Consider the following 16,256-nt stretch of genomic DNA (forward strand, 5'->3'; position numbering starts at 1 on the left):
TATTTCTTAGTTTTAACACATTCACGACGGGGTGTCGTTATCATTCCAACAGGAACTTCTCTTTATCGGCAGGCTCAACTCACACAAAGTTTCAACCCATGGTTGATTATTATTGCTGCTTGTTTGCGTTTGATCTGGCAGGGGAACTCACACAAGGATTATAAAGCATGTTTCAATTCGTGGTAGAATTTTATTTGAAGTTAGTCTTTTTGATCTGTCAAAATGACATCGAGAATTTCAAATGCAATCAAACAAACACTTATTTCATATAATTGAAAAATAAAAACAATTCTTAGTTAGATACTGTGTTTCCAATGCAACATATGGTTTTGCTCAAATTTATACAGCATAGTTTCTGTGAGAGGGGACATGTGATTCATTAGTTAGTGCCGTTTTTATTCCAGCTGTCTCTAATCGCACTATTTGTTGAGAAATATATTACACACACTGCATAAGCATCTGTACCTTATTCAGGGACACAATAAAACTACTTTTTTTTCTTGTATCTGCAGTATAATGACTTTTAGGGAGGGCATGTTATTATCGTGGGGAGCAAGTTACTATCCCCTCGAAGTGAACATATTTAAACATTTTTCGTGTGTGAGGTATATGCAAAACTTTTTAATGTATTTTTTCGTAAAGTAAAATCAGGGGTGCGAATTATGTGCGAGGGCAAGTTATATTCGAGTAAATACTGCAAGCGTTTCGCCGACAAGTTGACATCCTTCTGCTGCTTCCCCTGCTCAGCTGACGTCTATGATGAGTTAAAATGCATAAATATTTTTCTCACTACCGTTTTTTTTTTCAAACCAACATCATTAAAATCAATTTAATTATACAATAATCAATTTTACACTGGATAATATAAATTTATATATAAATAAATATTATAAATAAAATCCTTTCTTTTAAGCTTACACGGTGATCCGAATGCATTTTTGCAAATTATGGAGACAACTACCGTGTTTGAATAAAAACTTTAGTTTAATATAACTAAAATCTACATTCGACATTTTGACCTTTATGTCAAGGTCATCTTCTGGAGCAATACAACTATACACAGAAAACAAGATACACTACAATCAAACTGGTTTGTTAAAGACACTGACCAACCAATACAACAATTGTTGGCCTGACCTCTGGTGGAAAATATATATATATATATATACACACATCAATGCTAGAGTCCTATTATTAGTGTTATCTGTTGGCTGGTTGTAGAAACACAATGGGCACAACAACAAGTATCTATCTATATACATATATTAACATCATGTACATTCCAGCCAGTTGGTATGGAATGGTTTCTAATACTAGCTGAAGATTGGCTAGAGTCCTGACTTATGCTGGATCTTATATATTAGGTAGGCTGAATGTGTGCCATCCAGATCCTTGGAATTTTCATGCCATCTTTGTTGTTGATATTTGGGTGGTTTATCAGAATTTCGCAGGCTTCCTTAAATTTCCTTTCGTACCAGGTTTTTGTGTGGTGTAAAGAGCAGGTGCTTTTCCGGTTGATTTGGAGTAAGGTGTTGAGTGCATGGTCTGAGAAGCCTGCTTCACCATAATGGTTATATTTAATGTGTCTAATGTGTTCTTTCTTGCGTATAAGGATTACCCGTCCTGTTTCACCAATGTACGGTAAGTTACAGGTGCAGCAGATGCAATAGACTCCAGGATGTGCTAATGGGAGGAGAGGATCCTTAGATGAGTTGAATATGGTTTTAAGTTTAGTGGGTGGTTTAAAGGTGGCATTGAGGTTATAATGTTGTAGGATTCTGTTGATTTTTTCTGCTAACCCTTTAATGTATGGATGGCTATGGTTTTACTGTAATCTAGATTCATTTTTGTTGTTGTTTTATGGAGTATTTTATTAATAGTATTTTTGTTATAGCCATTATTTATGAATGTGTAGCTAATGATTTTTAGTTCTTGTTTCAGGGCTTGCTGGTTAGAGCAATTGTTGTAGCTCTGTTTTTAAGGGTGTTAATGACTCCATATTTTTGTAATGGGTGGTGGTATGAATTAGCATGTATATATTGGCCAGTGTGTGTGTCGGTTTTCAGTAGACCGTGAAGGATAGACTGCCTGAAGGAAGACGTGTGACTAGTGTGTCTAGGAACAGGAGCAAATTTTGATTTTCGATTTCGATGGTAAATTGTATGCATTCGTGTTGTTTGTTCCGGTGGCTAAGGAATTCCGCCACGCTAAGATAGACAGTCTGGCTTAGATACGTTGACGACATGTTCGCGATCTGGCCGCACGGGCCACAAACGCTAAACACATGACCTTGACATAAAGGTCGAATGTAGATTTTAGTTATATTAAACTGAAGTTTTTATTCAAACACGGTAGTTGTCTCCATAATTTTCAAAAATGCACTATAAATAAAATAAAATATTATTTATAAAATTATAAATAATTAAATTATTTATAAATTAAATTAGTTAATTTTCTATTAATTTTTCCTATGTTAAAAACTGCCCGGCACGTCAGCAACTTGATTTGCAAATTTTTGGCATGCACCGGAAAGTCAGAAACTCTATTTGTAAACTTCTGGCACACGCACATAAAAAAGTTTGCCACCACTGTCCTATACCATCTCACCAATCCTTCACGAATGGCATTTTCTTTGCTCACTTGTCAATAAATTTCAGCCAGGTGAACATTTTTGATATTCAAATATTTTATCACTGACCTTATCTCAAGTGGTGGATGTTTGATTTTCTTACTCATTTCATGACACAACATCAAACTTTTAAACCCAGACTGAGAACTCACAATACATCCGTTGTTGATGCCTGTGACATCACTGCACACTCATCCCTGCCCCTACTATACTTATGCTTCCAGTATGTCCAATCAATCAGAATTTAGTTTCTAGAGAACCCTTATAAGCATAATTTATGCTACAATTTTGAAATACCACATCAAAAACTGTAGAGATAGAATATAATAATAACATACAAGAAATCTGAAACAAAAGGTTGAAAAGCAATCAGATATTTTCATCATTTGATTAGGAACGGTGGATGAGCTGATTACTTTCAAAGATTACCTAAACAACTTGCATCCCAATATAAAATTCACTCCTCAACTTGAACACAAAAAATTACCATTCATTGATATCCTTCTCCAAGTAAACATAGAGGGGAAAAAAGGTTATCCTTTTCCATATACAGAAAACCTACCAGAACGTTAAGATTTTTAAATGCTCCTTCACACCACATCCATTGCAAGAGATAGGCATAATTAAAACTTTTCAAGACAGGGCATACAATATATCAAGCACATCAATTAAAAGGAATGAAGAACTGCACTACCTGAAACAGAACCTTGCACTTAATGGTTTTGAACCCAAGAAAATCAGAAAAATTCTTAATACATCTCCTGCAACACCCTTACTTAGATTTCAAGAATGTAATCACATTGCCTTACGTTAAGAATGTCACAGACAAAGTGGCTGCATTGCTCTGCAAGTACAACATAAAAGTAGCCTTTTTTTACCATTACAAAAAAATCAAGATTCCTGCATCCACCAAACATTACCCCATGAAAAAACCAGGCATCTATGAGATTCGTTGCTCTTGTGGAATTTGTTATATAAGCCTGACAGGAAGGTCAGGAGAGATCCGCATGTCTGAACACATAAAAGACATTGAAAAAAGAAGAGAGCATAAATCACGCCTGGCATTCCACATAACTACTACTGGCCATCAAGTACTTTGGCAACAAACAAAAATGTCATATATTGATCATAACTGTTTTTACAAGAAATTTTAAAGAAGCTTTGCACAAAGCAATAAAAATCAAGGCTTAATTTTACATAAAGTATGGTCTGCTTTCATCAAAAATTTAACTGCCATGGACCAAGAATATAACACGCATGATAGCAACAACTGGCAATGTTCCAACACAATATACAGTAACGAATTTACCATTTGTATTCTGATTTATAATTATATGTAACAGTTGTGAAGTTATCAAAAACATCTAATATGTGTAACTAATTGTTAATATGCTTTTGTTGTGTAAAACTGTTATGTATACCCCTGCCGAAGTAAGTCTTGAAACTTGTCGAGTTTTAATTGCTTATTTTTATTAAACTCTTTACATCATAATGTGATCTCAATACCAAAAATTTCACCCAAAGAACAACTGCTAAACCATAGAAACTTATGTTTGCATATATGAAGGAACTGTTATGAGAAGCAAGAAAGGAAACAAAAACAAATGTTACAAAGTGCATTCTTTATACTACTCTAAGGTCAATAGTATAGAACTATTAGGAAATTGAGGAAGTTAATTAAGGAAATTAAACAAAGACAATAAGAAATGAAGCACACAGGTTCAGTATATGAATTTTTTTTTTTTTTTTCAAATTTTATACAAATTAGTCTGCAGATTAGCAAGCAGTCATATGCTAAGAAAAGCTGGTATAAAGATTTTCATTTTGCTTCAAAGGATCCGGTGGTTAATAGAAACTCCATGTTCCACAAGATCACACAGAGAAAATGGATATAATCCTTATGTTCTGAGTGTCAGATGTCTACAGCACAATCTGTCTAGCTAAAATAGGACAGACTGCAGGAATCTGGTAAACTTTGGGAGTGTTCAAAGTTAATCTTTCCATCCATTACTTCACTTCACTCATATTCTAGACATCTTGAAACTGAAACACAGACTACATCTTTAATTTTCCCCCATCCTGATAAGGTTAGTTATGCAAAATATGGGATGTTAATAGATAAAAATATCTCTAGGAGAGGAAGTCCAGTCCTTCATATTAGCTCTTAATTTGACTTCTCAAGGTGTTATAAAGCACGTCACAATCAATTGAACTGTCACTCAAAAATTGTGGAAAATGGTGATCTAGAATTACTACTAATAATCTGCTGAATCATTTGAATAGTGTAAATGTTATCATTATTATATTTTTATGTACTGAGCCTCAGGGGCCTGTTTAGGGCCATTGTTGTTTAACTTTTATGTTAATGATATTGGGGAAGATTTGAATGGAGATATTCAGTTGTTTGCAGATGATGCAAAATTGGGATGAATTATAAGGAGTAGAGCAGATGTGGTGCCCATACAAGAAGACTTGAATAGACTGAGTGAATGGGCATAGGAGTGAGGACAATAGTTCATTGATGCAAAATGTAAGGTTTTAAATTTTAGAAATCAAAGACGGAATTAGAATTTACTCTTGGTGGGGATATCTTATTGGAGCTGAAGGAAATAAGAGATCTTGGGGTAATGGTGAATAAGGATCTGAAATTTAGAGGACATATTGCCAAAATAGTAAGGACAACACAAATTCCAGGATTAATGCAGAGGACACTGACTTGTAGAAGTAAGGAGATTCAGGTTCCGTTATATAAGGCTCTGATTAGGCCACACATGGACCTGTGCATAAATTTGGTCACCTGGTTTTAAAAAGGATGAAGAGATGTTGGAGAAGGTCCGAGACAATTGACCAAAATAGTTTCTCATCTCTAAAATATTGAATATGAAGAAAGGATAGGAGGAAGTGATAGGATAGAGACATACAAATTGGTAAGGGGTTGTTATAGGATTAACGTTGAAAGTTTTTCATAAAATGCTGGGAGATTGGGGAAAAAAAGAAGTTATCCCAGAAGCTGTATAAGAAGGGTGTGAGCAAAGGAGTGAGAAGCAGGTTTTTTGCATGGAGAGTTGTGAATAATTGGCAGGGCTTAACATGGTAAACAGACGATGCATCGCATCAGGGCACCTTCTTCAAGGGGCGCTGAAGTGAGTAGAAAAAATAAAATAAAAATACATTTTAACATTAGCGTTTATTAAATGTGGATATACACTAAATATATTGCAATAAATACTGCAACTTTTAATAACATTTAGCAAAAACTTCAAGTTGTTTTTCGCTATGCATAGTATAGAGCTGACGGAAGCATTAAACGATCTGGGTGCTTGTCAGGGCGGTGCATTTCAAGGCGTCCTAACTGGCACGCATTCACCAGTTAGGACGTGAAGCGCACACATGTACCCATCTTAACCACTATTATCCTTGATTGCTAAACACACACTAAATGTGTAGTTAATTCAAAATTTAACCTGTATAAATCAAAGAAAAATTTATGCATTTCTTTAAGTATTTATTTTTATTTGCATTTATTTTTTTATGTCTTACCAAATTTTTTGTTCAATAAAGTTTATTTCAGAATGGAATTGCTGGAATTGAATTATAATTATCTATATTTGCCGGCATATAAGACGCACCCACTTTTTTGTACACATTTTTTAGGAAAAAAACTTTATCATTGAATATTATAATGAATTTACAGTATTTCAAATATAAAGTTATAAGTAGGCCTACTTTCAACAAATACCTAATCTAACTAGGAAAGAGTACCCACCTTTTAATCTTCTTCATCAAAACCCAGAAATTCATCTCCAGAGCTAAATGAAGAGACACTTGAAACCTCTTGTACCCTTGGAATCTACAGTTTTGTTTGAGGGCACATCAAAAGTCAGCGGAACCTCATCCATGTTTCCTATTCACGCAAGTTCAAAATTTTCTCGTTTCCTTGCGTTAATGATGAATAGATGAAATTCAATAATTTTTTCTTCATATTCAGCTGGCATCTTTTGAGATATTCTTGTTTTAGTTCACATACATAACTGGTTTCTCTTCAATGAATCTTGAACAGCATGATATTGATCCAGTAAAGTTAGCGATCCCTCTGTTAGTGGCTATCGCTTTCGCTTGATGAATAATCATTTTTGTAGACAGTGAAAGTCCCGCTTTTCTGTGGTCTAAAATCCAAGTATTCAGTTCTGCCCATTTTGCAGTTCCACTTCATATGTTATGTTTACTGTGAGTTGTGTTTTTTAGATCCGCTTCCTGATTCCACCAAGTTCTAATCATTTTCTCAGTAGGTGGTGGCCCAAAATGCCTCTTTGCAGCCCTGTTCTTTTAGCATACGCAATCACATGCAGCTTGTATGCAATATTGTAGCAATGCCGATGTTTTTCAGCCATAATTTGCCAAGAAATTTAGAGAAAATTTAACAGCAGAAATTTATCACCATTCACAACAACCGCGACAACAATTGGAAAGTTTAAACGAACAGGAACACAGTTGTGATCGTCGATGACAGCACATGCGCATCCACTGAACTCTACATAACTGGAATGCTCTCACACACCGCAAGGAAGCAAAAAAGAAATCGCGTAACTCGGAACAGAGAAAATTTCCAGAAATGAAAGTAACAAAAAACTGAGTATCGGCATGTAAGACGCCCCCTGTTTTTCAGACCTATTTTCAAAGAAAAAGAGTGCATCTTATACACCGCCAAATATGGTAACTACTTTAACTAATTTTCTACTGGTTTGAAGATTGTCACTGACAGTATTCAATATCTATTACTTCATTTTACTATTTGATTAAAGAAGTGAGCAAATAATATTGTTGTATCCATTGAAGGAGATCCTTCTAATTGAGGACTTTTTTTTTTCCTCTTTTTCCAATCTACGATCATTTGTTCAACTGTCTGTTGATTATTCTAAGTTTTGGAAGTTCTATTCTATATTTTCACCATATAAAAACCGTTCACATGTATGGAACAAAAAGAAAGTTCAGCAGTGTTAGTTTTTTTTTCCTTAAAAATTTCCAAATATGAGGACTTTTACTGATGCCAGAAATAACTTTTCTCTTAGAAATACTACACAATAATCTTCTCATCTGAAGGTAAAGACTAAAAGCTTATATTATTCTCGATACTATTGAGAAAAAAGACCACTTCTTCAGAAGTCACAAAGTGCCTCAAGCAGTAGTGAATAATATATCAGCAATGTCTTGTTTTAATTATTATTATTACATAACATCCCCAGGGAGTCCAAAGACTCATCGAGGGAGGGCACCTACTCTACAACTCTCCGTCTCCATCAACCGCAACTACCTTCATTATCTACACCAACAGCATCTACTGCCGACCACTACCACTAGTATTTTCACAGACAATCACAAACATCCATGCCCACAGCAGGATTCGAACCTGCGGCCTTTTGGCTAGAGAGCAGATATACTAACCACTCGGCCAACAGGCCGGTTTTCTTTTCAATTATATCCTAAATAGAAATATGGATATTTCTTTTACAGTCTGATACAATATTTATGTCAAAATAATTTCTTAATTGATAATAATCACAATTTTATTTTTATTATCAAAAACTAATAAATAATTTGATGCAGTTATTAAAGAAAGAATGAAATATTTGAATTTAAGAAAAAGGTGCATATGTGTTCATACTTTTTGTGTGTGTGGGGGGGGGGGAACCAACCTATTCATCCTGCTGATGTTTGAAATAATTTATTTTCAAAATCGTTCACAAGACAATTGTTACAAACATAAATCACTCGGGGAGCATACTCATATCTTTTACTGTAAAATTGTAGTAAAAGTATAGCTACTACAAAGTATAGCTATTTTGCCACCTATCTAAACTAGCAGTAGATGTCTTTTCCAAAAATGTGGCGATTTCTTCTTTGTACTAAAAGAAGAATGCCAGATAATGATGATAATAAAAATAACAATAAGAAAATACGTAGTATTTTCTTTTTCATTGAGTGGAGATTTCAGAATGAAGGGTGATTTATAATGTACTTTCTTGAGTGTGATTTTTGAAAAGAAAGTGCACATGATTATTTTCTTGCTATTTTTGTCAACTGAACATCGGAAATAATTAGAATGACTAAGTATAGTGGATTTGTAACGTTTATAACCTCTTGACTTGGAAGAGTAAGCCTGTGTTACCTGGAATTTCCTCCATTAGGAAATTCCAACATTTTGGTTGTTTCCAAGATAGATAGACAGACAGACAGACAGACAGACACACACACACACACAAACAGGCAGGCAGTTCCCAGGTTACGAACGAGATACATTCCTGAGAAAGTCTTTAAGTCGGATTTGTATGTAACTCGGATCTCTAATGAACAGTGCTTATGCAGTAATAATAACAACAACAATACTATAACGGTTCATATCTAACAATAATATTATTATTATTATTCAGGCCTCCATGGAGTCAAAAGACTCATCGCGGAAGGTCCTTTCTAAGAAACACAAGTCTATCAAGAATCATCGAGGGAGATCCCTCCTAGGAAACACAAAGTCTATCACATATCACTCCTTAAATGCATTGACCGTTCTCGCTCTCACCACTCCATCAGGCAATGTATTTCATGGTTCAACCACCCTCCATGCAAAGAAACCACTCCTCGCCTTCTTTCTCATAGTTTCCTTTCGTAACTTCCAGGGATGGCCCCTTGTCATGACTCCTTCCCGCTGTTTAACCAAGCGAAAGAACTCCCCAGTGTCAACCCTGTAACCACCTCTCAACAGTTTAAAAGTCTCAATCATATCACCTCTCCTTCTTCTTCTATCCACCAAACTCTGCAGTCCACACTCCCTCAGCCGATCCTCATAATTAACATTGAACATTCCTGATACCATCTTTGTTATCCGCCTTTGTACCCTTTCTCCCGTTAATTTATCCCCTTCAAATCCTGGGGACCAGATCTGAGAACAATAGTCTAAACGTGTCTGATCAGAGTCTTATACAACGGAATGATAACCATTTTATCTCTGCAGGTCAGTGTCCTCATTATTGCAGCAATCCTCTGTGTCACCTTCACTACCTTTGCAATATGTCACCAAAATTTCAGGTTTCTATCAATCATCAACCCCAGATCTCTGGTCTCCCCTACTTCCTCCAGTTTAACTCCTCCCATAGAGTATGCAGCATCCCATCGATGTGTCCCAAACCTCAAGACCTTACATTTTGCTGCATTAAACTGACACCCCCATTCATTTGCCCATCTATCTAGCTTATTCAAATCCTCTTGCAGGGCTACCACATCTGCACTATTACTAATAATCCTTCCCAGCTTCGCATCATCGGCAAACAACTGAATATCCCCTTGCAATGTCATTGATATAAAGATTAAACAATATAGGTCCCAGTACTGAGCCCTGTGGAATCCCACTTGTAACCTTCTGCCTCTTTGATATTGCTCCACCAAACACAACTCTCTCTGATACCTATCAGACACACAATCCTGAATCCAGTTGACCAAGCTGACATCCAGACCCATGTGCCACAACATTTTTTTAAAATATCACAAAATTATATTCAGTAGTATTTCAAATGAACTCACAGTTGAAAAATGAAACAAATTGTTATTATTATTATTGTTTATCTGTAGAGTTCAATAATAATAGTGCTGTTTCTTTACCATTGTAAAATAACCTTTTTGTGAGTGGAAGCCACATAAATAAATTATCTGAGACATTTCCTATACAGAACTGATTAAAAGTTTGTTTTGAAGTATTCTAAACCCCCTCCCTTCTGCTGCCATGACCACTCATAGTAACTGAATTATAAATATATACTTCCTTCTAATTTCGTATTTTATACTATTCACAGTATGTACACTTCATATTTGATATGATTAAAGATTTTCATATTATTTGCTATAAAGCAAAGTCGTCAAAGCGCATCCTTCAGGCAATCTGTGAAGTATTCTACAAAATTTGATTTGGAACAAAAATAAAAATAACATAATCTGGAACATCGACATCCTGTTTTTTTGTTTTTTTTTTCAAAATATTTTAAATAATTATCTTGAATTACATTTTTCGAGAACAAATAGAATGTATTGTCAACTAGACAAAATTAGCACAAAAAATTAAAAATGACATTGGTTTTTTTAAGGTAATGCAATATTCAAGTGAATAAAAGTATGCAAGGATCTCTTATTCTGTCCTGGCATTAAAACTTGTACAATAAAAGGAGAAAACAAAAATAAAAATAATTTCTATATTTTTAGTCTATCCAATATAACTAAAAGTCCAGTTACCCAGCATAGAACAGGGAACTGCATTTCTTGTTATAGGCAACTGAGGCACAGCAATGATTGCGAGATAATCTGGTTAAGTGTTCTCTTCAGCATGAAGGATTATCGCACATTCAAATTGATATGATAGTCAAATCACACTTCTTATCCATGTTCTTTCAACAGAGAGTATTCATCGCATCCAGATTTTGCAGGACGTATATATATATATATATATATATATATAGACGTCCAGCCAGTTGGGAGATTAATGTATTTTTCAAAGTAACATTTTTTTCATAAAAAAAATGTGTGTTTTGATTTTATAACCTTTAAATTTTTAGTACATTTAAAAAAAAAAAAAAAAAAAAAAGTAAGGAGGTGCTCGATGTAAAATTGTATCAGGGCGCCAGAACCTCTAGATAATTGGAATGCATTGCCGGAGAGCTTGGCATGTGCAGAGAATTTTAATGTGTTTAAGGCATAGTATGATGAGCTATGTATATGACAAAATGGACCTCCTAGATGAGCTGTGACTGCATGGGGTCTTAGAATAAGAAAAGATTAAATACAGAGGTCAGAAAACCCATCAGGCTGGTCAAAGAAAATTATTATGTTTAGTAACGAATAAATTCCGATGGACATGATAGTCAAATCGTACTTCTTATCCAAGTTCTTTCAACAGAGAGCATGCATCACATCCAGATTTTGCTGGATGTATACATATAGATTCCAGAGGCACCATTATAAAAGGATGTTTCGGTCATTTCATTACATTAAGTTTAAGCCCATATTGAATGTTATCAAAGACAGGAATGAAGCAGTACAAACACAAGAAATGGAAATCATAAACAGATGGAAAAGAGTACTGTGAGGAACTGTACAGCAGAGAAGATAAGGAAAATTTGGAAGAGCTCTCTTACCAGGAGAATTTTGATTTGGAACCACCTCCATTTAGGCTGAAAGAGCAGTTAAGGAGCTTAACAACAATAAGTCCCCAGGTGCAGATGGAATCAGAGTTAATAAAGGCCAGAGGGGATGGATTGAAAAGAGTGTTTCAGACTAATTACAAGGATATGGGAAATAGGATCATGGCCTGAGACTGAAAGAAGTCAGTATTCATACCACTGCACAAGAAAGAAAATATGAAGAATTGCTAAAACTGTTACTTTAATCTCTCATGCCAGCAAGATTTTTATTAAAGATCCTCTAAATGGAATTGAGGACAAAGTTGAAATGGAAATGCCTGAGGAACAAGCAGACTGCAGGAAAGGTAAGGTATCAGAGATCAGATCATTTACCTTAAATCACCGAGAAGTATAAAAAGTTTAGACTCCCTTTGGTGACTGTGTTCAGCATTTGAAATTATGGGAGGTAATGAAAATAATGGGTTTTCCTCAGCACATTATAAGAGTGATAGCTAACTTGTACAGTGAGCAAGAAGCCATAGTATGAACAGGTGTTGAATTAACTGATTAGCTTTGAATAGGCAGAAGGGTTAGACAAGGATGACTACTTTCCTCTTCACCTGTTTTGTATCTATGTTGAAGACGATATGCATGTAACACAGGATAAGCTTAAGATAGGAATTAGGATAGGAGTGGCAGATGGGTCGGCAATCTGAGGTATGCTGATGATACAGTACTCTTTTGTAATTACATCCTTGATGGAGTTAATGAGCTCAGTAAGAACAGAGGGCTAAAATTCAACCCTAGCAAGGCAAAGATTATGGTCCTCAAAGAAAATATAGACCAGGAAGATTCTGAGAAACAGCTGTACCTTAATGGAGAAGTAATTCTGAAGTTAACAAATTTGAGTACCTGAGATCCATCATTAATGTGAAGAATTGCTGCTCAAAAGACATGAGAAGATTAAGAATGGTTAAAACAGTTTCAGTAACAACTTATGGATGGGAAACTCTGAAAGGAAAAGGATAACTGCTCTAAATGTGGTGCTACAGGAGACTGTTGAACTCATATACTGAAAGGCAGACAAATGGATAGGTTCTAGAAAGGATCAGTAGAACTTTAAGTCTTAAGGGTAATGACAGAAGAAATCAGAAATACTTTGGATATAGTGAAAAGAATGGGAGGATTTCTCAAAAGAGTAACAGAAGGTAAGGTTCCTGGAAAAAGAAGAAGTGGTACAGTCAGTGAGATGGTTGCATGGTGTTTACAGAGTGACTAGTCTTCAGGGAATAGAAGCCTCCAGGAAATCATACAAAAGGACCATCTGACAAGAACACACGTGGCGCATCACCGAGGAGTGGAGTGACCATACAGCATTTGATGATGTCCAATAAAACTATGGATGAATAATTAAATGAGAAGCTTCCAAATGAAAAGATTCAGGACCTACAACAGTTGAAGGGCATTCAAGCATCACAATAATAAATACCATTTATGTTTTTAAATAAAGAAAGGTTCTAATGTGTTTTATAAGCATATTCATTTATAACATTATCAAATATTATAAAGAAAATATTTATTTGAAAATTATTTTTTCCTTCCTGAAAATCCCTCAGTTTAAGGGACTGAGTTCTTAATCCTAGTTTCAATGATATATAAAAGAAAACTGGATCACAATTTAATTTTAATTACATAAAATAGTCTATAATTTTAAATATAAATTAGCAAAAATGCACATTTACCCTAAGTACATCCCTTGATGTTTTTGGAAATTTATCCATTTTGATGTACTGAAGAAGTATTTGCTATTAAGTGTTCTTTAATTCCACTGAAAATAAAATAAATGAAAAATTAAAAAAAAAAAAAAAAAAATTGCCTTGATTTATACCATAAAGAATTTCTTTGGAGTTAATGCATAGAACTTTTAAAACAATTATATAGTTGCGCCAACAAAAAGTCATTGCTTAACAATCAAACATGAAAACCAAGTATTTACAAAAATTATACGTTTACTTTTTAAACATTCATAAATTTTTCTGATTTAAACGTAAAAACTGACATCAAACTGTTACTTCCTTAAATTCGACGGGATTCTGCATGAAATTCTGTTACAAAAATTGGAGCGAATGGGGATGCATATGAAACTGGTTACGTAGGTATGAGGGTGGCTGATGGAGAGATCAGTTTATTCAGGAGTAGAGTCCAAGAGAAGGCCTGTAACTAGCAGTGTGCTGCAGGGCTCTGTACTTAGGCCACTGCTATTTACTTTGTACATTAATGATAAAGGAAATGATCTGAGGAAAATGATTCCTTAATTGTTTCCTAATGATGAAAAATTTAGATGAGTAAGTAGTTAATAATAATGAGAGATCTTGCAGGATAATTTAAATAGACTGGCAGTATTGGGGGGGGGGGGGGGACGAGTTTCATGTCATGAAGTAATATTATTCATTTTGGGGTGAAACAATTATTAGCTATGCATTACATTCATTCATGCCAGAGATATGAGGGGTGTTGGTGGATAGGAACTGAAGTTCAGAGGACATACCACAAAACTGGGGTGATGTTCTTTCTTGGTGGTCAGGAAGATGAGAGAAAACAAAGTTATTTTCAACCCACAAATTAAGATCTGCAGAAGTTAACATCCTAAAAAAAGGTTTCAATTTTGCTGTCTCTCCGGAGCTTATACCAAAAGTTGACATTATGTGCAATGCCAAGAAGGTGCTTCATTTTTTACCTATACCTGTTTGCAAATGATATAAGGTTAAAGACTGTGATCATTCTCTCATCTTCCCGACCACCAAGAAAGAACATCACCCCATTGGAAAAGAGAGCACTAACTAATTTAAAGAAAAACGAAGAGATAATTAGACTCAAAGCAAACAAAGGCAACTCTACCATCATTTAAATACCAGAGATTATATATCAAAAATCTCGGTTTTACTTTCAGACACATCCACTTACTGTTAATTAGCCTCAGATCCTACTTGAACGAACCACATAGAAACCAACAACTTTCTACGTAACATGGCCTACAGATCTTACACAGAAACTGAAGTCAATGCATCTGTTAATTCCAGGTTTATATGGTTCACCAAAAGTGCATAAAACCGAGATACCTCTTCATCCAATTGTAGATGGAATAAACTCCCCAATTTATTTACTATTCGAAAATCTTGCTCGCCTTCTGAAAGCACGCGTTTGAAATATAGAGACATATCAAAAATACAGAACATTTCATTGAAAAGTTAAGAAATGTTTCAATAACAGTACAGACATTCTTGCTAGCCTAGATGTGTCTTTATTTACGTATGTCCCAGTGAATGAAGTTGTGACTCTTATAGACAGTCTATTTCCTCAAGACATTACTCAGCTTTATAGACATTGCCTAAATTCTAATTTTTTTTTCAAGTGGAATGGAAATATCTATAAACAACTGTCAGGCCTTGCAATGGGAAATTCCTCTATCTCCTCCATGAGCAGAATTATTTATGGAAAAGTTGGATAAAGATATCTTGTCACACATGGATCCAAAACCATCAGTATGGTGGAGATATGTCGACGACATATTTACCATATGGAAACATAGTGAAGCAGAATTATATGATTTCCAAACTTCCATTAACTCATTTCAAAAAATCAAGTTCACTTTAGAACTCGAAAATGAAAGAAAATTACCTTTTTTAGACATATTAATCAATATGTCTAAAAATAAATGGATAATAGCATTGGTCTAAATGTATATTGCAAACTGATTCATACAGGCCTTTACCTGCATTTTGCCTCTTCGCACCATATTTCACAAAAGTCAAACATTATACATATGTTAAAAAACAAAGCAGTGTGTATCATAAGAGATGACAGAGTTTTAACAGATGAATTAGATCTTATCTTCAAAACATTAACAAACAATGGTTTCCCAAAAAAATTAATAAAAAGAATTCACCCCCCTCCCAACAGCAAACCCAAGAAACTCATTACAGGCCTTCCTTTTCCATTCCTTTTGCTGGCACAGTCTCACAAAGAATTACCAGCCTGCTAAGGCCTCATGACATCCGAGTTGCTTTCAAACCAATAAAGACTGTTCACAATATGTTACGGTCACCAAAAGGCAAGATTGATTTCTACAAATGCCCTGGAGTTTATAACATCCTATGTTCTTGCGGACTGAATTACACAGAAAAAACTTCTAGAAGTTTAGAAATAAGAAAAAAAGGAACATATTGAAGACATTAATAACAGAGAAGACAATTCTGGTTTAGCTTTCGATTTTTCCAACACAAACCACAATATTGAATGGGAGAGGATGCTCATGAGTCAAGAGTGGTGCATACGTGTAAGAAGAGTTCCAGATTGAGATAAGTATTCTTGGAATAATTAAGTATATATGAGCGTTTGTTTGAGAGAGAGCTGCTGTAAAAGTTGTGCACTACCATTATTATTAGTGTGGGGGATTTTGTTTTGCTTAA

The 16,256-nt window shown here is 34.8% G+C and overlaps 1 protein-coding gene across 3 annotated transcripts in view; it reads right to left on the reverse strand.

The window, feature by feature from the left end:
• The window catches only part of Ae2 (anion exchange protein Ae2), an 834,322-nt gene that overhangs the window by 701,308 nt on the left and 116,758 nt on the right, over nucleotides 1-16,256 (reverse strand). For all 3 annotated transcript variants that reach the window (XM_090404845.1, XM_090404844.1, XM_090404846.1), the window contains exon 2: nucleotides 13,530-13,615. In XM_090404845.1, coding sequence (XP_090260971.1) covers nucleotides 13,530-13,568 — 39 coding nt within the window. In that variant the 5' untranslated portion in view covers nucleotides 13,569-13,615. The remainder of the gene's footprint in view (nucleotides 1-13,529; nucleotides 13,616-16,256) is intronic.

This window comes from Typopeltis vanoorti, chromosome 15 (assembly GCF_054136105.1).
Source record: "Typopeltis vanoorti isolate ZY-2024b chromosome 15, IOZ_Tvanoo_1.0, whole genome shotgun sequence".
NCBI lineage: Eukaryota > Metazoa > Arthropoda > Arachnida > Uropygi > Thelyphonidae > Typopeltis > Typopeltis vanoorti.